The sequence below is a fragment of the Rhinolophus ferrumequinum genome, chromosome 10 (assembly GCF_004115265.2).
Source record: "Rhinolophus ferrumequinum isolate MPI-CBG mRhiFer1 chromosome 10, mRhiFer1_v1.p, whole genome shotgun sequence".
Taxonomy (NCBI): Eukaryota; Metazoa; Chordata; class Mammalia; order Chiroptera; family Rhinolophidae; genus Rhinolophus; species Rhinolophus ferrumequinum.
This window is the reverse complement of record NC_046293.1, coordinates 88,173,325-88,196,816: the sequence shown is the minus strand read 5'-3', so window position 1 is coordinate 88,196,816 and position 23,492 is coordinate 88,173,325. Positions and strand designations below refer to the sequence as shown.

Below are 23,492 nucleotides of genomic sequence, written 5' to 3'. Positions count from 1 at the left end.
CACATTTCCAACAACTAGCAAGCATAACTTATAATCAGAGAAAATAATGTTACTTAAGATTAAATGAAATGTCTCAAAGGATTTCTCCTGTGCTACTAATAAAAAAGTCATAGCAGCAGCTCCATGGAAAGAGGTTGTGTTTGGGAGTTAGACCTGGGCCTACCTGCCAGCTCCAAACTGATTAGCAGGGGTCCCTCTATCAAGATACTGAACTTCTCTCCACCCCGACGCCTTAGCTGCCAACGGGAGTACGTAGCGGCCATCTCACAGAATTAAGTGAGATATAATATTGAGAGTACTTAATGCAACATCCCTGGAGTGTTCAGTAAGTGTTGTGTCCAATAAATATTAGTGTCTCTTCCATCCTGGAGTAGGGCAGGGCGGTTGAGGAGGAAGGACCAAATATTGGGGGTGACCCCCACCCTCACCCCCATCCCTTCTTCCTCCCCAGAGCTGGAGATTATCCTGTTTCCTCCCTACTGCCCCCCCTTCCCGGACACCCCTCCACCCCAGCCTCCTGTCATTACCCTAACAGAAGCCAATCTTCCTCATCTTACCCCAGTGCCACCCATGGAGACAAATGGGCTGCCATTCTACTGGATGCTGGGGAGCAGCTGGCCAGCGCCAGGGTCATTGTTCCAAATGTCACTGAGAGCCTGAGAGGGAGGGGAGCCCATGGCATTGGAAATAGGGCTGCAATTACTGGCCTATTCAGCTGCCCAGAATAAAGCCCTGCCATTAGCAGCGGGGGGGTGGGGACGGGCCTGGCACACACCTGCTGTCCCCTGGCTGGCTCTGAGCCCCCGCTCCCAGCTCTCACCTAAAGGCCTGTTACCCTGGTAAGCGTAGGGATATGTGAACCCAGGGACAACGGAGGCGGTGACAACCCTCTGCCAGCCCCACTGCTGTTCCGTCCCTAATGCCTACCACGCAGCCTCTTCTCTCACAGGTACGCAGTTTCCAGATTTGCTTCACTTCAGGATTTCCCATTTCTGGGCGCATCCTCTCGGGCAGGCTCCAGGTTCCGAGACAGATTTCTCCTGACCCCCTCTCCCTCCCAAGTGGCCGGGGAAGGCTGTCCTAGCACACACTCACAGGGCTGAGGCTTCCTTGTCTCTTTGGGAGGGGTTCAGGCTCTCTCTTGGTCCCCCGGGGCTCTCCCCTGGGCTGAGGCTTTGCCTCAGGCTGCAGCAGCAGCTCCTGTCACTCGTGTGATCAGTGGGGACCACTGGTAATCCGCTTATACAGATCAGCTGCCACTGCAGCCCCCAAGGATGAGCCCAGAGGCTCAAGGAAAGGGATTCTTGCTCAGCCCCACAGTTTGGGATGGGAGTAGGGAGGGGACAGGCCCCTCAAACTTGTGCTGACCTTGGTCACCATTGGCTTCAGCTGTGGTGCAGAGAGAGAAGGTGAGGGGCCTCTGCAGCCAGCTCTGAGATCACACACCAACTGCCCCAGTAATCGATCCTGAGAGCGGATGGATTAATTTGGATCTTATTGGGGTCACCTATAGAGACCCATTGGCTTATGCCTAGAAAGCTTCAGAGGAGGCTGATCCGGCTGGAGCCCGGCTGAGCTGGGGGGAAACTAGACTGAGCAGTGGGAAGGAGCCTGGCCTGTCGTACAGGGCTCTGTGTCACCCACCTTGTGCTGGTCTCTCACCCCTACATCCTCGGAGAGAAACCCACAGGGAAGGTTTGGGCTACATTCTCTGGAGGCGGGAAACCTGGCTAAAGGGAAGGGATTAAAGGTTATGAAGGGGCCACATGTAGGGTTGGGAGCAGGGCTGTTGGGAGTCTGATGGGAGAAAAGGTATCTCAGGATGGAATTCCCCCAAGAGGCCACGAATAGACAGACCGACCGACACACATACACTGTCAGAAAACATCCACATGGTCTCCTCCCAGAGAAGCAGAGAAACTGTCATCAGAAAAACAGACAGACAGATAGATAGACAGACAGAAACACACTCTAGAAAACTACAAACCAGACAGATAGGACAACTTGGAATAACTGGGAACAGACACAGACAACAGCTGGACAACAGCTTGCAAACTCGGGTGCAAGTCTCCCTGCCTCCCCAAAGGGGAGCGCTGCAGTTGGCAGGGCTTACAGGTCCCTCCATGAACCAGTTAAAGGAAACCACCCACCCCACCCTCCTCCCTCCCCAGAGCACCTCTGCACCAACCTTGGCACCTGCCCTTCAAAGGGAAACTGAGATAACAGGTTTCCTACCATCCCACCCTGAATCTTGGAAAAGAACCCTATTCCCTTGGAGCCCGGCTCGCACGAGAGAGCAGCACCCTTCCTACACCCACCTCTCTCCCACCCCATCCCACCAGGAGCCAGGCTGCAGGGTTGCCAGAGGAGTGTTGGCAGGTGAAAGAGTGGGAGGGGTGGGTATGACAGAGCAAAAAGACCGAGGAAAACACAAGAGAGGGTTTCTGTTGCTGGGCCCCCCAGGACTGAGCTCTGTGAGGGCACAATGTTACCTATTCTCACCAGTGCCTGGTGCTTGGGTGGCAGCTATTAAATGTTCACTGAATTGAGTTGGATTGATGGGGTGGGAGGCAGGGTAGACAGTTTTCCTTGCTTCTCATCCCCTGGCAGGGAGGACATTTTTAGGAGGAAGACAGCCATGTGTCTGAACAGGGACAGCTCATGGGAGGAGCCAGGCCCCCGTCTCTTTCCTCTCAGACCACCCTCATGTTACTCCACAATCTGTCCTCTCTCCCTTCTCTCCCGCTGTCTCATGCTCCCATGCCTTTCTTTCCTTCCAGTTTCCAGGTGAGCCATTTTCAATTTGGAGGCATCGCTATGCCCCACTCGATGGGGAGCTCCTCAAGGATCCAGGGTCCTAATTGTCCTTATGTCCTGACACAGAACTTGACCCAAACACCTCTCAGGGCATCGCACAGAGCTTGTGCCTTCCCTTTGCCTTCCATCCTCCAACCTGGTCAGCTGCAGGGAACAACCATGCCTCCCACAGCTCTTGACTGAATTCAGGGTCTGGAGGTGTTATTGTGGCCCAACTCTCATTGCTTCCTCCTCAGCGTCCTACCTCGTCCCAGACCCCCTCCAACTTCCCTTTAAGGGAAAACCAATAGTAGTGCATTTCGGGGGTGGTTTTCTGTCCCCAAGCTCGATAGCCACCATCTCTGATTACTATCTAGTTATTTTCCAAGAACGAGAGGGAAAGATCATTAAGGGAATTGTTAAATCTTAAACCTGGAAGTGGCGAGCAATGGGAGTCAAACACCCCCGTGTGCTTCTGAGCGTGGACACTAACTGGCTGTGTGGCTGTGAGCAAGTCCCTTGAGGGCCCTGAAACCCACTTGTCTCTCGGAAGACAGGGATTATAAAACCTGCCTGGTCTTATTTCCCTAAGCAGTCGAGAGGCTCAGTGAGGTTATATGTAAATGTTATTTTCTAGATAGACCAATCCCTTCACATACAGACAGGGAAACTGAGGCCAGGGGCATGAAGTAACTTGACCAAATTCATTCTGACAACAGGAGAATGTGGATGGGGCAAATTTCAGTCCAGAACCAGAGTATCTTACTCCAAGTGAAGTAAAGAACAAGAGAAATGTGCAGAACTGTGAGAAAAATTGGTGGAAAAGAGAAGAAAGCAAAGTGTAGTAAGAGACAGAAACTGACAGCACACACAGTTTGCTGGAGAGGGAGAGGAAATTGATGTGGGCGAGGAAGAGGAGAAATGGAGGAACAGAAGGGCAGAGAGACAGATGAATGTGGAAGGAGAAAGATGAAAACATGATGGAGAGAGACTACAGGGAAAGGAGACAGGAAGAAAAAGGGCATATGAATAACCCAAAACAAGAGAAATAAGGAAGCCTGAGACACTAACACCAAACGCTGCCTTTCCTTCCCAGGTTGTCAGCTAACTCAACAAAGGTTAAAAAGCCCCTAAAATTAAAGTCCGTCATCTTGGCTACTTTATCGAAGGAGAAAGATTAGAAAGAAAAACGTAAATATTTGATATAAGAGGAAGGGGGGGCACTGTCATTGGTTGTGCAACTACTGAGTGCCAGACAACCTACTACGTGCCATGCATGTACATGTGTGTGAATATATATATATATGTGTGTGTTAATTTCCCTTAATGTTTAAAAATGTATTTCATATAGGCCGTTTACAGGGGAGGAAGATAGGTTTGGCATTTGAACGAAACTGCATAATGACCTCAAAAGTTGGGAATGGCTCATCTGGGGTTCAGAGGAAGGAAAGAGAACTGGAAGTATGAGGAAGGAGATAAAAACAAAAACACAAGACTAAGAGCAAGAGGCCAAATGGCACAGCGGAGTGTGCTTTGCTCTGGGGGAAGGACAGTGGGGGTGGGGAAAGGAGGAGCATCCACCAGTCACTTCCCACCTTTGGGAGGCCAGGTCAGAGCAGGCGGGCTTCTGCTCGGTGTCCGCGGCTGGGCAGCAGAACTGGTGCAGCACGGTCTCATTCCTGAGGGCAGAGCAGAGGGAGAAGGTCAGGGCGCGGGGAGGCAGGCTGACACCAAGGCACTTCTGCCCTGAAACCTTGCCCCTGTGTCACCGAAGTGGCCAGCACTGATCCAATGTAGCCCAAGGCAAACACCACCTCCCGTCAACGGTTCTAGTCCTACGTCTGCACCCCACCCTCAGCAGGCTCCTCTACATGTATGGACCATCGATCCCCTCACGTTTCATCATTATGACAGTTCTTTATAACCCTGTACCTCCCTAAGTCCTGGCAAAACAGAACTAGATCTATTCCTTGGTGAGAATTGCACGCAGGAAACATAAAGCTGATCAGATACAAAGACACAAAGCGCTCATACAGAGACTTGAGTGTGGCCAGCTGAAAATCCAAGGCATGGTGCGCGATGGATTTGTTTGATGCAGAGGAAAAAGCCAATCCAGGAAGCAGACATCTGGGTTCCTGTGCCAGCCAGCCAGCCAGCCAGCTCTGTGATACCCAGCTCACCTTTTCTGGGTCTCAACTTACTGACTGATGAAATGAGGGAGTTGAACTACAGAAGTGGTTGGTTCTTAACCCTACCATGTTTCCCGAAAATACGACCAAGCCGGACCATCAACTGTAATGCGGCTTTTGGAGTAATAATACCGGGTCTTATATTAATTTTTGCTCCAAAAGATGCATTAGAGCTGACGGCCCAGCTAGGTCTTATTTTCGGGAAACACGGTAGGTGCTTATTAGAATCACCAGGAGATTTTCCAAACTAGCCCTGCCTGGGCCCTTACCCTCAGGGACTGATTCACTTGGTCTGACTTGGCTCGGAGGCACCAGGACTTTTTATATGCTCCCAGGTGATTCTAAAGGCAGCCAGCATTGAGAGCAATTAGACTAGATAATTTCCAAGGTCCCTTCCACCTCTAAAACGCTGCAATTCTAATATCCACTTTGAGCCAACTTGGGATTTAATATTGAAATTACTTTTGCACAAAGCAATGCTGTCTGTTGCCTTCTCTCCCTTAGCAAGCAGTCGCCATACTGGGCATTATGGAGTCAGAGAGTGTCAGATCTGGAAGGGCCCCCAAAGATCACCTGAAAGGGACTATTAACTTCTTTAGCTTCAGAACACTTTGTTCAAACCCAATATTTACTGGAAGCTGCTGAGTTTGACTATCTCCATGGAAGAAAATTACATTGGAGCCTACCTTAATTTGAGAAAAATAAATTCCAGAGAGATTGCATGTTTAAATGAGAAAAATAAAATGAGGGAAAATATAGATGGAAACTTAGGAATGTAGCCTATGTGTCGTTGAGACAAAACAAAATAGGAAACTGAAAAGCCAGTAGGAAAAAAAATAAACATATCTGAAGACATAAAAGAAAAACATTTAGTATGGAAAAAGATACCCTATTAAGTCAAAACACAAATGATAGAATGGGAAAAGATATTTGCAACATATATGACAGAAGGCACATTAATATCCTACATTGAACTCCCACAAAGACAAACCCAATAGAAAAAATGGGCAGAGCATATGAATTCCAGCTGACAGAAAAGGAAATCCAAAGAGCAGATAAATATATGGAAAGATGCTCCACCTTGTACTAAACAGGAAAATGCAGATTGAAGCATCGCTGAGACGCCACTGCGCGTCCACCAGATGGCAAACATTAAAAAGACTAGTAACCACAAGTGCTGGTGAGGGGTAAGAAAGAGTAAACTGTGATAGCTTTATTCATACCACAGAATTATGCACTATGTCTCTATATGGAATTATGTGCTATGCCTCTATATAGGACCCATTCTCAGTCCTTGGTTCTTAAAATGAAGTTATGTACTGCTGCTCTTGGCCTGGTTGGATTTCTACATCATAGGGCTAAACGAGAAAAGCTAGTTGCAGAGAAATGTATATAGTTTTGTAAAATAAACAATGACCTCTCTCCCCCAATGCAAATTCTATACATTGTATCATACTATATTCCTATATGAAAGCATACATAACTAAGCAGTTAACATTAGTTACCTCAGCAAGATGAGAATGGGAAAAAAGAGAGATAGGTAAGAACAGGAAAAGGAATAAATAGGTTTGATGTAATGTTAACTGAAAATGTTAAATATAAATCCCTACTTATTCAATACATTAAAATTGAATATGTACCTGGAAGGACTAGATCATGTCAGGAACCTACACCAATATTAATGTCATTTCAGGATGGATCATGGTCAATTTTTGTGTTGGATTTTTATTAATTTAATAGATTATTGATTAAGTATAATCTACAGATTATAGATTAATATTTAATGCAACTAATACAGCATTTTTAAAGGGCAATGAAGCAAATAATTGAATCTGACCCCTCATTTTACAGATGAGAAAGCTGAGCCTAGAGTGGGGAAGAGCTTTGTCTAGAGTTGTTCTCTGACCAAAGTCCCAGGTCAGTCTTCCCGTCATCCCCATCGTCCTCACCCCAGACCCAGGTTTCTACGGGCAAATCAGAGCCCTTAGAGAATTGTCTCGATCTCAACGTCTTGTGATAGCCCCTAGGGCTGCCTGGCAGGAGAAGAAGGGGAAGAAGGGAGGAGGAGGCAAGGCAGAAGACCTCAGAGCCCAAACAATGGAGGAGCAGGTGGACCCAGGTGTGTCAATAAAGCAGGGAACTTACCCCCCAGTTCCTGCCACCAGGTGCGCCTGTGCCCTAGTGCTGGTTCAGAATTCTGACAAAAGCCCCGAGAGCCTAGGCAAAGAGCCACAGCTGGTTCACCACAGGCGGCACTCGCATTTCAGGAAGGAGAGTGTACCCAGACACAGTCACCGGCTGCCTGTGTTACCTGGGGCCTCTGTTTCCCAGAGGCGGCCTCGCAGGGCTGGGAGCTGCTCCTCTGACCCGCGCCGAGGCAGGCTCCCGGGGGTTTTCCCAAGTCCCCAGTCTCAGTTGCATTGGCCCATGCAATGGGCAGCATAAGCCTGCATGTTCCCAAGTCCTTCTACACCTCAGGCTCGGGATGGCAGTGCTACTGGGGTTGCAGTCTCTTTCGGGGTTCCTGCTGATGGGGTCCCTCAGGACAGTCCAGCTGAGAGGGGAAGCTTGCCTTTAGCCCTTCTCCCCTACCCCTTCTGTCCACCTCCAACCCCACGGGCCTCCTAAGCCTGGCCCGGGGGCTCCCCATTAGAACCTCCCTTCTTGTTTTCTCTGGGGCTTTAGTTCACAATGAATCATAAGTCCTGCTCCGCCCGCCTCTAACCAGCCTGGCCACCTCCCCTGCCCACAGGCCTGGTCCAAGGCCTCTGACCTGGGCAGGTCTTAGCTTACATTGGCTGAATGCTGCTTTCAGCCTCCCAGACTTCCCTTCCCTCTGCTTCAAAGGAGAATCCGAACAAAGGGGCCCAAAGAATTCATTCCCATTAAAAATAAAACTGGAGACGTGATGAGACGGGTACCTCATCTCTGTAGTATCCTTCGTAAAACGTTTAACCCCTGTCTAACTGAGAAAAATATCAGACCAACCCAAATTGAGCACATTCTACAAAATATCTGACCAGTACTGCTCAAAAGGGTCAAGGTCATGAAAACCAAAAAGATAGAACTGTCACAGATCAGAGAAAAACTAAGGAGACATGGCAACTGTTGTGTGGTAACCTGAATGGGATCCTGGAATAAGAAGAGGAGATTAGTGGGAAACTAGTAAAATACAAATAAAGGCTTGAGTTTTGTAGATAGAGATGATAGATGATAGATAGTTAGATAGCAGATAGATGACAGACGATAAAATCGGGGCAGCAAAATACTAATAATTGTGTTAGTACTTTATAGTGTTTACTATGTGGTAATTCTGTTCTAAGCACGCCACGTATTAACTTGTTAATTCTCATAAAACATCCAACAAAACTTTCTCATCACTCTCCAGAAGAGGAAACTGAGGCAGAGTGAGTGTGTGAACCGCTGATGAAATATGCATTCGACATATCCCTCATTCCTTATGACAACTCTTATGGTGTGTTTTATCATCCCCCCTTTTTCTAACAAATAAGAAAACCAAGACTCAGAGGAGGTAAGTGAGCTGCCCAACGTCACACAGCTGGTTAGTAGGAGAGCCTAAAGCCCAGTCAGGCTTTGGAATCAAACAGCCGCAAACTCACCCTGGAGTGTGAGCCTGGGAAGGCCTTTCTCAGAGCCTCCATGTCAGCACGTCCCGGAGGCATCATTCACATTTCAGTCTGTGGGTTTCAGAGCCTAATGCTGTGGCCCTACGAGTTCTGGAGCTAGAGGGGATCCTAGGGAATTGGCAATGGGAAGGGCCCATCTGAAAAGGGAACATGACCCATTCTCAGTCGTTGGCTCTTGAAATTCCAAGAGGGAAGTTTGTGGTATCCAGGCCAAATCTCATTTCTTGGATTCTTAATTCCAGGGCCCATGACTTCAGGCAGAACTCAGCCCTTCCTGGCTTTAGCGATTCCCAAGTGCCCCAAATTGATGAGTATTGAGGGATAGCCGGATTGTGGGTGGATGTGAGAAAACCTAAATGTGAGGCAGTCTGGACCCAGAATGAGGGTTTTGATGTGTTGCTTATCCCTGGTCATGCTGGGAGGCAGGGCTGAGAAGGAGCTTGGGGTTCTGGGGAACGAGAGGAGCAGCTAGCTCAGGGAATTTCAGGCATCACCCAAGCAAGATAGGGGTTAAGGGTCATCAAAGAAGACAGTGTGGACCTGAAGGAAGAGGAACCTAGGGCTTAGCCAGAAAAGGACCTGGTTTCTTAACTAGGAAGCCAAGAAGTGAGTGGTGGTGCTGCCAGAGAAAAAACAGAGACCCAAGGGGCCAGCTGGCTGGCTGGAAGGAGAAGAAAACATCAAGTGCTGCAAGGAACTAATTAAAGCTTCAGCCAGGGCCAGGCACTTGAAATTATGGGAGGTTGTGCACCTATAACTTCCCACATCTATATTTAGTTTCAGACTCAGGATTCCACTGCAAGGCCATAAAAATAGTTGAGTGGTTTAGAGTAACTGATATGTGCAGTTCTGCAGTGCAGGAAGCTGGCGGACGGATGAAGAAGCAGGACTCCCAGCAGAAGAATCAAGAAGGAAAAGCCAGGATCTCGAGTGGCAACTTTGAAGGGAGAAATCCCCCTCCCCTTCACCAAGCTGAATACAGCAGATTTAACCCCCAGTATTTGGAAGGAAGCAGCCAGGGAACCCCTCTAAGGGAGCTGTTTTGAGCTGCAAGAAAAGGAAGAAATCATAAAATCATTTCCAGGAATCTCCCCTACCCCCACTCAACCCGGTACCACCATCACTAGTGCTCATACAGCCGGAAGACTAGCTTCCTTTTTCTTTTTTTTCCCACTTTCTCTTAACTTTCTCACCTCTTACAGGAAGGCTTCTTTATCTAAATGTGATGAATAGTAGGAAAAGATACCCTTATTTCCTCAAAAGTCATTCCTATCCCTGGGAGTGGGCAGGGACGTGGGTGGAGGCTGAATATCCAAAACCACTTTGAAACACAAGAACAAGTTGTAGGACTTACAATGTATGCTTTCAAGACTTAAAATAAAGCTACCAGAATTACGACAGTTTGGTGTTGGCGTAAGGATAGACATACAGATTGATTGGATCAAATAGAGGGACCGGAAATAGAATCAAACTTGTATTGATTCTTGGAAAAGGAACCAAGAGAGTTCAATAGAAAACGATAGCCTTTTTAACAGACAGTGCTTTAACAACTAGATAATACCCATAGGCAAAAAAGGACTTTAATCCACAGTTTACACCGTATATAAAAATTAATACAAAATAGATCATAGGTCAAAAATAACAGATAGAACTTCTCAAAGAAAACGTAGGAGAAAATCCGTGACTCTAGAATACGCAGAGATTTCCTAGATAGGACACAAAATGCACAAACCATAAAAGAAAATAAATCATAAATTAGACTTCATCATAGATTTTTAAAATGTTCTCTTTGAAAGACTATTAAGAAAAATAGATAATTCTGAAGACTCACTAAGAAAACGACAAAGCTTTATAGAAAGATGTACAAAAGATTTGAACAGGTACTTCACCAAAGAAAATATACTAATGACATTATTAGTCATTAGGGAAATGTAAATTAAAATCACCACTGATACCACTACACAACCACTGGAATGACTGAAATTAAAAAGTCTGACAACACCAAGTGCTGAAAAAGATGTGGAGCATTTGAAACTCGCATACCCTTTTGGTGGGAATGTAGAATGTTGCAATACTTTGGAAAGCAATATGACAGTTTCTTATAAAGTTAAACATACTCTTACCATATGCCCCTGCAATTGCATTCCTAGGCATTTACCCAAGATAAATAAAAATATTGAAACAAAACTATTCATAGCAGCAAATGTTCATAGCAGTCAGAGAACAGCAACTCTACATACATACTGTCAATTGGTCTTTGAAAAGGATGCCAACAGTGCACAAGGGGGAAAAGATAGTCTCTTCAACAAATGGTGCTGGGGAAACTATACTCACATGAAGAAGAATTGGGGGCCCATGTCTTACTACACACAAAGAGCAACTCAAAATGGAATAAAGACTTAAACATCAGACCTGAAACTATAAAACTCCTAAAAGAAAACCTAGAGGAAAAGTTTCATGACATTGGTCTTGGCAATGATTTCATGGATGTGACACCAAAAACACAGGCAACATAAGCAAAAAATAGATAAGTGAGGCTACATTAAGCTAAAAAGCTCTTACACAGCAAAGGAAACAATCAACAGAGTGAGGAGACAATCGATGGAACGGGAGAAAATGTTCACAAGATTATATATCAGATGAGAGGTTAATTTCAAAAATACATAAACTCCCTCAACTCAATAGCAAAAAAACTAATAACATAATTAAAACTGGGCTAAAAGATTTGAATAAACATTTCTCCAAAGAAGATACACAAACGGTGAACAGTTATATGAAAGGTGCTCAAAGTCACTACTGATCAGGGAAATGCAAATCAAAATCACAATGAGGGATCACCTGTTAGGATGCTAGTATCAAAAAAAAAAAAAAGACAAGTATTGGCAAGGAGGTGGAGAAATTGGAACCCTTACACACTGTTGAGGGGAATGCAAAGTGGTGCTCTGAAAAACAGTATAGAGATCCTCAAAAATTAAAAATAAAGCTACCATATGATCCAGAAATCCCACTTCTGGGTATTTATCCAAAATAATTGAAATCGGGATCTCAAGATGTTAGCATCCCAATATCGTTGCTGCACTGTTCACAATAACCAAGGTTCACAAACCAAATAAACATCCAGTGACGGATGAATGAATGAAGAAAACATACACGAATGCTATGGAATATTATTCAGCCTTAAAGAAAGAAGGAAGTCCTGCAATATGTCACCGTATGGATGACATTTGAAGACATCCTAAGCAAAATAATCTAAATGGAATACTATTCAAATAATACAAAGGAACGAGCTTATTCATACATGCACCAACGTGGATGAATTTCAAAAGCATTATACTAAGTGAAGGAAGCTAGACACAAAAGTCTACACACTGTATGATTCCATGTATATGACATTCAGAAAAAGGCAAAACTATATATAGTGACAGAAAGCAGACCAGTTTCAGCAATGTGGCAGGGGAGGTTAAACTATAAAACGGAGCAAGGGGTCATTTAGGGTGATGGAAAATTTCTATAGCTTGATTGAGATTGTGGTTATACAACAGTAGACGTCTGTCAAAACTTATCAAATTACACACTTAAAATTGGTTCAATTTTACTATGTATAAGAATACCTTAATACAGCTGATATTTTATGAAAACCAAAATCTTTTTGTTTTCCTTCTCACTTCTTGACACTTCATCAACAGGCTTTAGAATCATTTCTTTTCTAATTTCCCTCCTCCCATTACCCACAGATAACCTAATTATTAACACCCCCACCCCCCAAGCAGCAGGAAAATACCACTGTATTTTCCCCTCCTTTCAACTGCTAGATTGGATTTTCAGAGACCAGATGGTTCGTGACTGAGCCAAAGGAGTCCAGGGGGCCAGAAACTAGGACAATGAGAGAATCGGGGGTGGGGATGGTTGAATGGGGAAAATTGTGGACCTGGGCCCAGGGGCTGAGAATCCCTGGAAGTGCAGTAGTACCAGTGCAGAGAGGCAGATGGGCCAGACTCCACTCCTTCAGAGGGGCAGGCATGGTAAATGAGGCTCTTATTCCTGCCTGGTGTATCTCACTGAGCTGTGGGAATTCAGTAAGACTTTGGATGTGAAACTGCCGTGGGAGAAACATAATAAACCATGCACAGATGCAAAATCTTATAATGACTATTTTTGATATTATTCGTCTTTGCCACCAAGGAACTCAGCAACCACAGCTCTGTCGTAAGCAGAGAACGCCCAGGATGCCATGTTGACTTCCTTCTCCCTAGTCCCCTACCCCCTCCTCCAGGCCTGGGGCTTATGGGGGTAGATGTCCTTTGCTCGTTGGCAGAATGTGTCACTGCAAAGTCTCCCACAGAAAGCTTTGGGAAGCTGTTAATAAGGCAAGTGATTACAGACATTCCAGCAGCGAGGGGCAAAGGGCTACGAAAAGTACCACCTTGGCGGCATCCAGGTCTGGGAAGTACAACCAGGTTAGGTGTTCACTGTTCAGTCCCGACAAAGTCTGAGCTCTCTGTGTGGACCTCCCACTCACCAGGATTTGCTTCTCTTTCATTCTCTGCTCACTTTCCATTGGGAGCGTTTTAAAGGTCATCTACTCCGTCCCCCACTCCTCTAAGGAATAGAAGGTTCCAGAGTCCTAGAGAGAGCTGTCTGCCTCTCCTTTGCAGAGAGCTTCCCCTGAAAACACGCTGCAGACTCTTCAGATGTTCATATGCAGAAAATGAGCTTGGTCTTCGGCAGCCCTTTGTTTCTCTCCTGTGTTCTAAGGAGCTTCAGCGCCTGCCGGCTGCCTCGGGGGGCCACACTGAGATCAGAGGAAAGTGGAGAAGGCAGAGAGCATAGGACCTTACACTGCAACCCGTGCAGCTCTGCTTTGGTCTCCTTTACATATTAGGGAGGCCCGTTAAGTTTAAAGTTTCCTCATTTAAAAAAAACAGCCAGGATAGCATTCATCTAACCCAAAGCCCTCCTGCTGCAACTACTGCAGCTGGCTGGTCTCGTCCAGTGGCAGATCCTCTGGGAGAGGAACAGCTTGCCACCCTCCCTGCAATGGCCCTTCTTGGCCCTCCCTTTCTTGCTGGAGGAAGAGGTCCTGAGTAATCCTCCCTAACTCCTCTGCACAAACTTTGCCTTGGATTCCTCATCTGTCAAATGGGGTTAATAACAGAATATCTTTAAAGCATTGTTTGGAGGATGAAATGGGTTAAAACATGTAAAGCACTTACTAGAACTGAAGTAAATACTTAATAAGTGTCAGCTGTCATTCATGCACCCTCCTTCTGCCACCCTCACCTCTCTCCCTTTGATCTCGGGAGAGGTGTCCCCTCCTCTGCAAGCCCCACCAGCCCTGCAGCTCTCCATCCTCTGTCCCCCCACCCTGCCAGTCTTCATGCTGTCATGTTCATGGGCCTTTTCTCTTCGGCATATAAACGTGCTCAAATCTCTCGTCCTAAAAACATTTTCCCCCCTGCAACTCCTCCTCTTCCTCCTACAGCCAGCCTTCCAGGAAGAGCTGTCTGCTTACAGGGCCTGCCTTTCATCTGGATCTCCTGCCAACTTGCTAGACTGTGGTTCTCCCCCCAGAGCCTCCTAGAGGAACTCTCACCAGGGAGACCAGGACCTGGTTGGCCAATCCACTGGGAATTTCTCAGTTCCTACTTGGCTTTTCTGCAGTATTTGTTGGCCAAACCCTCCTTCTAGAAATACCCTCCTCCCTCAACTTCCAGGGAAGTGGTCTGCTGCTCTTCCTACTCCTACCACCTTGTCTTCATGGTCATAAGAGGAAACCAGCCACCGTGCTGGACAGAGCCCAGACGTGCTGGAGAGGCCCATGTGGGAAGGATCCGACAACCACCACCAGCCCACCAGCCACGTGATGACCATCCTGAAAACAAATCTTCCAGCCTTAGTCAAGCCTCTCCAACTGATGTCCTATGGGCAGAAAAGAGTTGTCCCCAACGAGCAGATTTGTGAGCAAAACAGGTGTTGCATGTTTTGGGGTGGTTACAAGACAGTAAGTTTGGGGTGATTTATTATGTATCTCATAGCAGATTCTGATGGTTGGCTTCCCCATCTCCTCACAAGCTGCTTTCGGGAGAGACCACATCTCTGCATCAGGTATTGATTGGATTAATACAGAACTTCACACCTGCTAGTCCTGTGAGATGGGCACTACTGTTGCATGATTCCCATTTTACAGATAAGAAAGTTGGCGCTGAGAGAAAGGAAGTGGCTTGTACTTACTTATATGCAGATTTTGCAATTCAAACTACAAACAGAGGACCCCACCCCCTTTTCACACTTCTTTAAGAAGTTATCAAGCCAACCTCTCCCCAACAGAAAGGATCCCCTCTCCTCAGCGTCTCCCCACAGAGCTCAGAAGACAATGAACACTCCATAACTTGTCCATTTATTTATTCACTGAGTACATATTGCCTGCCAGGAACTTAACACACAGTAACTATAAAACAAGAGACTGAAGAGGTAGATATTATCATGCCCATTTCACAGATGAGTAGAGAAGTTTAGTAACAAGGTTGAAGCCACAGTGCTAGGAAGAGGCTGAAGGTGGCTTTGTACCCAGGCCTGGTCCCAGCCCCCTGCATTATTCTACTCCACAGAGGAGGCTGCGGGGTACAGTGGGCCGAACAGGAAGCCTGGGTGCCAGTTCTAGAGCGGCATCCAGCTGAGTGGTTTGGGGCTAGTCACTCGAGCTCTCTGAGCTTTTTCCCTTGTCTGGAAATCCACCATCACACCAGGTTGCTTTGTGTCATAAGAGGTAACCAGCACAAAAACTCTGTGTAGACGATGCAGAGTGGAGGCAGCATGGGATTGCTGGTGGTTACTGCGGTAGCCTCCTGACTGCAAGTCCTGAGCCCAGACTCCCCTACTTCCCAGCCCATCTCATGGATCTCCACCATGCCCTTCTGAAAGTGTGATTTTATTTCATGGAGGTGGCAGGCACAGAATGACCTTGGCTTGGAATCAGGCCGATCTGAATGTACGTAGCACCTTTGCCATTTATAGCTGTGTGACTTTGGGAAAGTTTCTTAACCACTCTGAGCTCTTCAATTATCTCTCAAATAGGCATAATGATTATAGTCCTTAATCGGATAGTTAAAAAATTAAATGAGGAAATGTGTCTTAGGTCTTCAGCCCACAGCCCACAACAGTGTATAATAAATGGTAGTCACTCCGTTCTTAAATTACTTGCTATACTTCCCAATCAAATGGCAAACTCCAGGCCAGCCACCAATTACCTGGTCAACAGTTGCTGAACTAAGGGCAGAGTCTGCCTGGGTCAAGTGCATTCCTTTTTAAAATTTCACTTACACAGTATAGTGTTTTAGCTATACTCACCACGTTTTACATTAGATTCTCAGACCTTTTATCTCATAGCTGAAAGTCTGTACCCTTCTACAAAACCTTTCCCTATTCCACCATCCCTCAGGCACTGGCAACCAATTTTCTACTCTCTGTTTCTGAGTTTGACTTTTTTTTTCTTTTAGATTCCACATATAACCGATATCATGCAGTATTTGTCTTTCTCTGTCTGGCTTATTTGACTTAACATAATGCCCTCTAGGTCCATCCATGTTGTCACAAATAGCAGGATTTCTTTCCTTCTTGTGGCTGCATAATATTCCATTGCATATATATATATATATATATATATATATATATATATATATATATATATATGACATTTTCTTCTATCCGTTCATCCACTGATGAATGCTCAGGTTGTTTCCATGTCTTGGCTATTGTGAATAACGTCACAATAAACATGGGGGTGCAGATATCCCTTCAGGATCCTGTGTTCATTGCCTTTGATGTATATCCAGAAGTGGGATTGCTTGGTAGTTCTATTTTTTAAGTTTTTGAGGAACTTCATACTGTTTTCCATTGTGCCTGCACCAATTTACATTCCCACCAACAGTGCCCAAGGGTTCCCTTTTCTCTACACTGTTGCCAACACTTGTTATTTCTTGTCTTCGATAACAGCCATTCTAACAGGTGTGAGGTGGTACTTCACTGTGGTTTTGACTTGCATTTTCCTATGTGATGCTGAGCACCTTTTCATGTACCTGTTGGCCATCTGTATGTCTTTGGAAAAACATTTTTTTAATTGGACTGTTTCTTGCTAATGAGTTATCTAATTTCTTTATATATTTTGGATAGGAAGCCCTTATCACATCCAAAATTAATGATTTGCAAATATTTTCTCCCATTCCTTCAGTTGCCTTCTTATTTTGTTGATGGTTTCCTTCGCTGCGCAGAAGCTTTTCAGTTTACTGTAGTCCCACTGGTTGAGTTTTGCTTTTGTTGCCTGGTGCTTTCTTTATCACATTTACCGCAGCGGTGGGCACACAGTGCTGCTGCCTCTTTCTTTCGTCACGGTACTGCCCACTTTATACAGCATTTTCTCACATATTTTCTTTTCATCTTTGCACCACCTTGTGAGTTACGCCTAGTTATTCTCCTTTGCAGATGAGAAACAGAGATATGACCTACTTTTCCTGAGGTCACACAGCTGGTAAGGGACGGAACCAGTATTGCGCTGAGGTCCTCTGTTCCTAGGAGTGCTCCCACGTGGAACAGTGAGAAAGGCACAAATACTCGGAGGAGGAATCTCATCGAGGCCTTTTCTAAAACCACAGGAGGTAGCATGGTTCCATGGAAAGCCGGCAGGCTATAGGTTGGGCCACCAGAATGGCTCTGGTATCTCAGGCAGATTATCTGACCTTCTTCAGCCTCAGTTTCCCCAGCTGTGAAGGGAAGGTCATACAAGAAGCAACTTCACAGGGTTGTGTGAAGGTCAAACAAGATAACACATGCCATGCTTAGCGTGCAATGCTTAGCATGTAGCAGGGGCAGCCTAGAACATGTGTACCTGGACCATACAGGAGGCCAGTGTTCAGAGTCCCATTCTGCCACTTTCCAGTTAACAGTTTGGCCTGCCCAAGCCTCACTTTCCTTACCTGTAAGATAGGCTACCACCTCAGTGTGTTGTGAGTAAATGAGCGACTATCTCTAACGTGCTGAAAACTGTACCTGGCCCAGTTAGGACACTCCTGTTGCTCCTAGACCCGGAGTTCCTCACCCTCAGCCCTGGAGCCGAACCCTCAAAGCCTCACAACATACCGTGGGGGTGGCATAGCTTCTACCTATATCTGAGTTTTGTGATTAGGAAACAGACGGAAGTGGATGGAAGCCTCAGCCGGATACCCCAGGCAGTGCCAAGCTCCAGATTCTACCCGGCCTTCAGGGCCCAGCGCCAAAGACATTTCCCCCGCAAAGTCTTCCCTAGCTCATCCCCGTGCCCGCCCCCCACCCCTGCTGGCCTCTGCCCCTGCCTGGGCTGTGGCACTCACTTCTGGACTCCTACAGCAGCCTCCTTGTGACACTAGCACGCTGCAACATGGACATTTTCCACATTGTATTGCCAGTGTGTACATACATGTTGCATCTCCCTATTCTAGAGTGAACTTTCCAGGACAGAGCACACGACTGTGACCAATTCGTATCTACATCCAATACAGGATGTAGCCTGGCTCGTAGCATGTAGTAGATACCTTTTATTGACTAAACACGTGAATAAGGCTCTGTTACTGAGGATGCTAGAGTGAAACGGGGAATTGTACATACATGAAATGTGCACATGCACGGAGACAAAAGTCCACGTACGCACCACGGAGACACCACCACCATCATCTGTGCAAGGCCATATGCAAGCCCTTTCCATATGTTCCCTCATTCTAATCCTCATTTGACAGATGAGGAGGCTCAGAGAGACTAAGATACTTGCTTAACATCACACAGCCTTGGCTTCGCCTTAGCAGTCTGGGGATGCCTAACTCAGACCGGGAAACAGCCTGTAACTTGAGTGTGCCCAGAGGCCCCCAGCTCCCCTCCTCCACGCTCACCATCCAGCCCAGTCCCAGACTGTCAGGTTTCCTGTCCGTCCCCAAGCTGCACGCTGCCCTCTCTGCTTCCTGCCCAATACGGTGGTACTGACAGCAACCCCAGAGCCATTCAGTTGCCTAGCTCAGAGTCTATTTCTGTGAAGCCCAGTCTCCTTTGTAGGGAGCCAGGAGGGCGCCCAGAGCTAGGCAGGGAGTCTGTGTGAATGACAGAGCCGGGAGCTGGGCTGCACAGTGCCAGCCTCCCTCACAGGAGATTTTATTACCTGGCAGACGGGTGCCTGGCTGCTGGGCAAAGCCAGCTAGAGAGGACGGATCAAGGCCATCCGGCCCAAGCCCGCCTCAGAGCTGCTTCGCGCTGCGTCCTACCTCACAATGCTGGAGCAGCGTGCCTTCGTGGCCGTACTCTCCCACGCTAATCAGTCGTGGGCATGCATTGTTTTTCCAGGGATAGTGAAGATAAATCCCAATCGATAACAGTAACTGCCTCTGTGCAGTGGTTCTGATTTATGAAACACTTTGGATGCCCTAAGAATAATCCCAGTGGATGATGGTAGTAGGAACAACAGTATTATATAATATAATTGTAACTAATGTGAATATTAACGCCATTTGACTTCTGAGTAAACTTAGGCTAAGAGAGGGTGGAGTACCTCCTGTAACCCACAGCCGAGACTCCAGCCCCAGGCCCTTCCGCTGCTGCTCACAGCCCCCGGCCCTCTCACTGCAGCTCAGCCTCACGCAGGCCTCTGCAGGGCGCTGCCACTGGGCCGAGGGAGACACAGCCTGAGCTTGCCCTTATAGCACAGGCAGACTCTTGGAGTTGGATAGAATCATAAAATCTCATCCAGCCAATCCCACAGCTTCATTTGACTCCTAGCCATCTGCTCATGTGTGCCCACCAACCTCTCACACCTACAGAAACACCTATTGCTTCTGGTAAACCAACTACACTCAACATATTTGTGTACACCTGCTTGGGTGTGTGCAAAGATTCATACACGAGCACACACATGCACCTTGGCACACGCACACACGAACATGAACACCTCACTTCATGAACATACCCGAATTATTGTTCATTTAGTTAGGTGTAATAATGATACTGTTATATCCTTTTAAAGTTCCTACTTGTTAGAGATACATTCTGGGTGAAATTATGTTATTTCTGGGGTATGCTTTCAAATATTCCAGCAAAAAAGTTGGGGGTAGAAGACTGGCAAAATGTATGTTTGAAATTTCTCTAATAAAAAGTTTAAAAAATGAGAGAATGAGAGGTAGTGTATAAAGTGAGTATAGAAAACTCTTTGGTGAGTTTTGCTACAAAAAGGAGTAAAGAAATTGGATGATAGCTACAGCGGGAAGTGGGTTCAAGACTGAAGATTGTTGGTTAAGATGGGAGAAGCAATAGCATAATAATGGGAGGCCATGGGGGTGAGACCTTTGAGCAGGGGACTGATGTGACCCACTACAGAAACTCACCTTCATTCGCCAACATCAGCTAATACATCATCTGTGTTCCAATTTCCCTGATTGCCTTGTAAATGCCTTTTACAGTTGCTTCTGAATCAGGACCTAATCATTGTGTTTGGTTGATTTGTCTCCTAAGTCTCTTTTCCCTTCTCCCTTAAACCCACACTAACCAAGCTTCCACCCCCATCGCTCTACCAAAACTACGCTTTTCAAGGTCACCAATTACTTCAGTGCTGCTAACGCGAATGGACAGTTCTCATTGCTCATCTTGCTCCAGTGTCTGACTCCGTGTTCCTGCCCTCCTTGCTGAAACACCTCTTTGCTAAAACGCCAGAGTGGTCCTCCAGCTTCGCCCCTCCTTCTCTGGTGGTTCCTTCTCACCTTCCATCCCCACCTCTTGACACTGGTGTGCTCCAAAGCTCCACCCCGTTCCTCTTCCGTCTTTTTTACTCACTGCTAGGTGATGTCATTCGGTCTCAAGGCTTTAAAAATCATCCCAAATTTATAACTCCAGTCCCTTCCAAATGCCTACTGGTCGTCTCCACTTGAACGTCTAACAGGCATCTCAAAGTTAACATGTCTAAAACTCCACCCGTCATCTTACCTCCCACCCCCAGATTTCTCCATCTCACCCTTCCAGTAACTTTGGCCCAAACTCTAGGACTCACCCCCAGCTCGCCTTTCTCTCACACCCCACATTAATCCCTCAAGAAGTACTGTTGCTTTGACTGCTTATCCCCACTTTTGCTGCTGCTTTATCTCTTACCTAGACATTGCAACAACCTCCTACCTGATTCTGGCTTTCTTCCACCTTCAGTCTATTCTCAACTTAAATTCAATCGAGCCACTGAAGGTCCCTTTAAGCATTCTGTGCTCAAAACCATCCAATTTGTTCTCCGTTTTTCTTAAGTAAAGGCCGAACTCTTCACAACAGACTCAAGGGCCCTTCAGTGGCTCTCAAAAAGAAACACTGGTATTTGGGCACAGGACTGTCCCGTGCATTATAGGATGTCTGACACAGTCCTTGCTCCCCACCCCAATGCCAGTGGAGCAACACTGTCCCTCCCGTGTCCGTGTGGTTTCGCTACCACGAAAGTACCTAGAACCTCCCCTCAACCCTGCCAGCCATTGTGAAAAGTAAAACGTCCCCACACATTTCCACACACCACCTGGTGGGTTTGGAAATCTCAGCTAAGAATCTCTTACAAGATTTGCTGCATCCCTGCACTCTCCTGCCCTGCCTACCCCCCATGTTGGCTTTCATCAGATCTCAGACGACTCTCCCTGCACACCCCTCACTGGGCCCCGGTGCTGGCTCTGCCAGGAAGGCCCTCCACCTTGCAGAGCACCGCCTCCTCCCATCTGTGCTCAGGTGTTACCTTCTCAGTGAGGCCGTCCCAGGGCATCCTGTTTGAAACTGTTTAAACCCCTTTACTGCCAGTCCCCCTTCTCTGTTTTAGTTTTCTCCAGAGCGCTTATCCCATCAGGTGCTCTATATGTATTAATTATTAACCTTGTTTATTTTTTGTCTGTATGCTTCATGAAGAGTTTTGGGGGTTTTGATTCATTGCTGTACCCCAGTGCCTGAAATAGTAACTGGTACACAGTAGATAATCAACATTTGCTAAGTGAAAGAAAAGATACAGATGCCATGAACATAAATTTGAACAGAGAAGAAAACAAGCACTTTTGAATCATGGCAATAAAGAATTAATCTCATTCTTAGCGAGGACTGGCGTATGCTCCGCCTGGGGTGGTTAAGTAAGGGAAGAAGCCATGAGAATCTCAATTTATTTCTCAGACCAGGAAGACTTCCTGAAGGAGATGGGATTTTAGGACTCACCTTCAGCTCATTTTGCACCAGATTATAACACCCTGCCAGCTCCCCTAAGTAAGGGAACAAAAGTAAGCCACGCTAGAAGATTGGTGAAAGGTTTTCAGGCTGGGAAGCACAGTGGATGAATCTTATTTCTACTGTAATTTACACATGTGTAGGGTACTACAGCAGCAAGTCAGCACCTGCACGGCCAAGTTCAAATAGAGCCTCTCGATAATGTTTGCCCACTCCTACCCCTGGTCATACAGAGGCAGGCTGTCCAGAGCTTTCCTTCCAAACTCTCAGCAGACAAGAAGAAAGGAACTAGATTCACAGCCATACAATGGAATATTTTGCAGCTATTAAAAAGAATGAGACAATTTTTTCTACTAACGATGGAAAGATCACCAAGGTAGATTATTAGGGGAAAAAAGCAAGGTGCAGAACAGCATATAGTATGCTACCATTTGTGTAAAATGAAAAAAGAAAAAATATATATATATATAATATGTATTATATATACACACACATACGCCCCACCCCCACCCCCACACACACACTTGAATGTACACAGAATTCCCTGGAAGGATACATGAAAAATTGCTAACAGTCGTTGCTGGTGGGGTGGCAGTGGGGGTGAGTGGGTTGGAAATGGGTGGGAAGACACTTTTCACTGTAAACTCTTATATCTTTTAAATGTTGTACTATGTCAATGTACTACCTATTTGAAAAGAGTACACTGAGTTAAAAAAAAGAAAAAGAAAAAAAGAACACAACCAGGCTGACAAAATAAAACCAATAGGGTCATGGGAACAGTTTGGCATTTTTGGTGTTAAAACAAAGGCCACCTGCCCAAGTACACATGGCCTGAAGTCAGAGGACAGAATCCTTCAAGTAGAAAGAGCCCAGGGGCATTAGCTATCTGTCCTGTCTGTGGCCCAGGGCTGAGAAAACCATTGGGTTCCCAGTTGCTCTCCAGAGCCAGGCAGGGTCAGCATTTGCATGGTTGGGGCAGGGAGTTTGGGGGCAGGGATCTGGCCATACCCCCTGGCCATACCCCATAGCTCACTCCTGGATCCTAAGAGAGCGGTGATGAGATGAGATCAGAGACCCACAAAGCCACGTGGAGCAGCAAGGCGTAGGTGTGTTCCCCTGAAAGACAAGAAGACTGGGAGAGGGGGAAATAGTGGACAGAAAGGCCAGGGAAGGAGGTAGGACTGTCTTCAGATACTTAAGGGGCTGCCAAAGAGAGAAGGAGAAGTCCTGTTCTAAGTCCTCTGGAAGACAGAGGAAGGTAAGGATGCACTCTGCCTTCAAAAAGCACTGTGGGGCCCAGTTTTTGCCAGAGGGTTCCCAAAATAACAGCAACTACTCCAGACCTCACTGTGCACCAGGCACTTGGCTGGGTTGGTGATTTTTTTGGCATTACCTCTTAGTTTACACAGCAATCCTATGAAGTTAGTACTAATTGTATCCCCATTTTACAGATGGGAAAACCAAGGTTGGCACTGTCCCTGCTCAAGATCACACAGCAAATGCATGACCGAGTCAGGATTCAAACCCAGTGCCACACTCTGAACTCTTATGCTTCATCATAGGTTGGCCCAGAATTCTAAGATTATGTGATCCTATAAAACACGAATACAAATATGGGAAGGCA

General features: G+C 46.4%; 1 protein-coding gene across 6 annotated transcripts in view; it reads right to left on the bottom strand.

Moving 5' to 3' along the window:
* Window positions 1–23,492, bottom strand: part of IQSEC3 (IQ motif and Sec7 domain ArfGEF 3) — a 100,543-nt gene that overhangs the window by 65,612 nt on the left and 11,439 nt on the right. For 5 of the 6 annotated variants that reach the window (XR_004424146.1, XR_004424145.1, XR_004424147.1 and 2 more), the window contains exon 2: window positions 4,392–4,475. The exons of the other annotated variant lie outside the window; for it this stretch is intronic. Coding sequence is in view for 2 of the 5 variants with exons in the window: in XM_033117365.1 (XP_032973256.1) it covers window positions 4,392–4,475 (84 nt within the window). In the remaining 3 variants the exon portion in view is untranslated. The remainder of the gene's footprint in view (window positions 1–4,391; window positions 4,476–23,492) is intronic. 6 annotated transcript variants of the gene reach the window in all.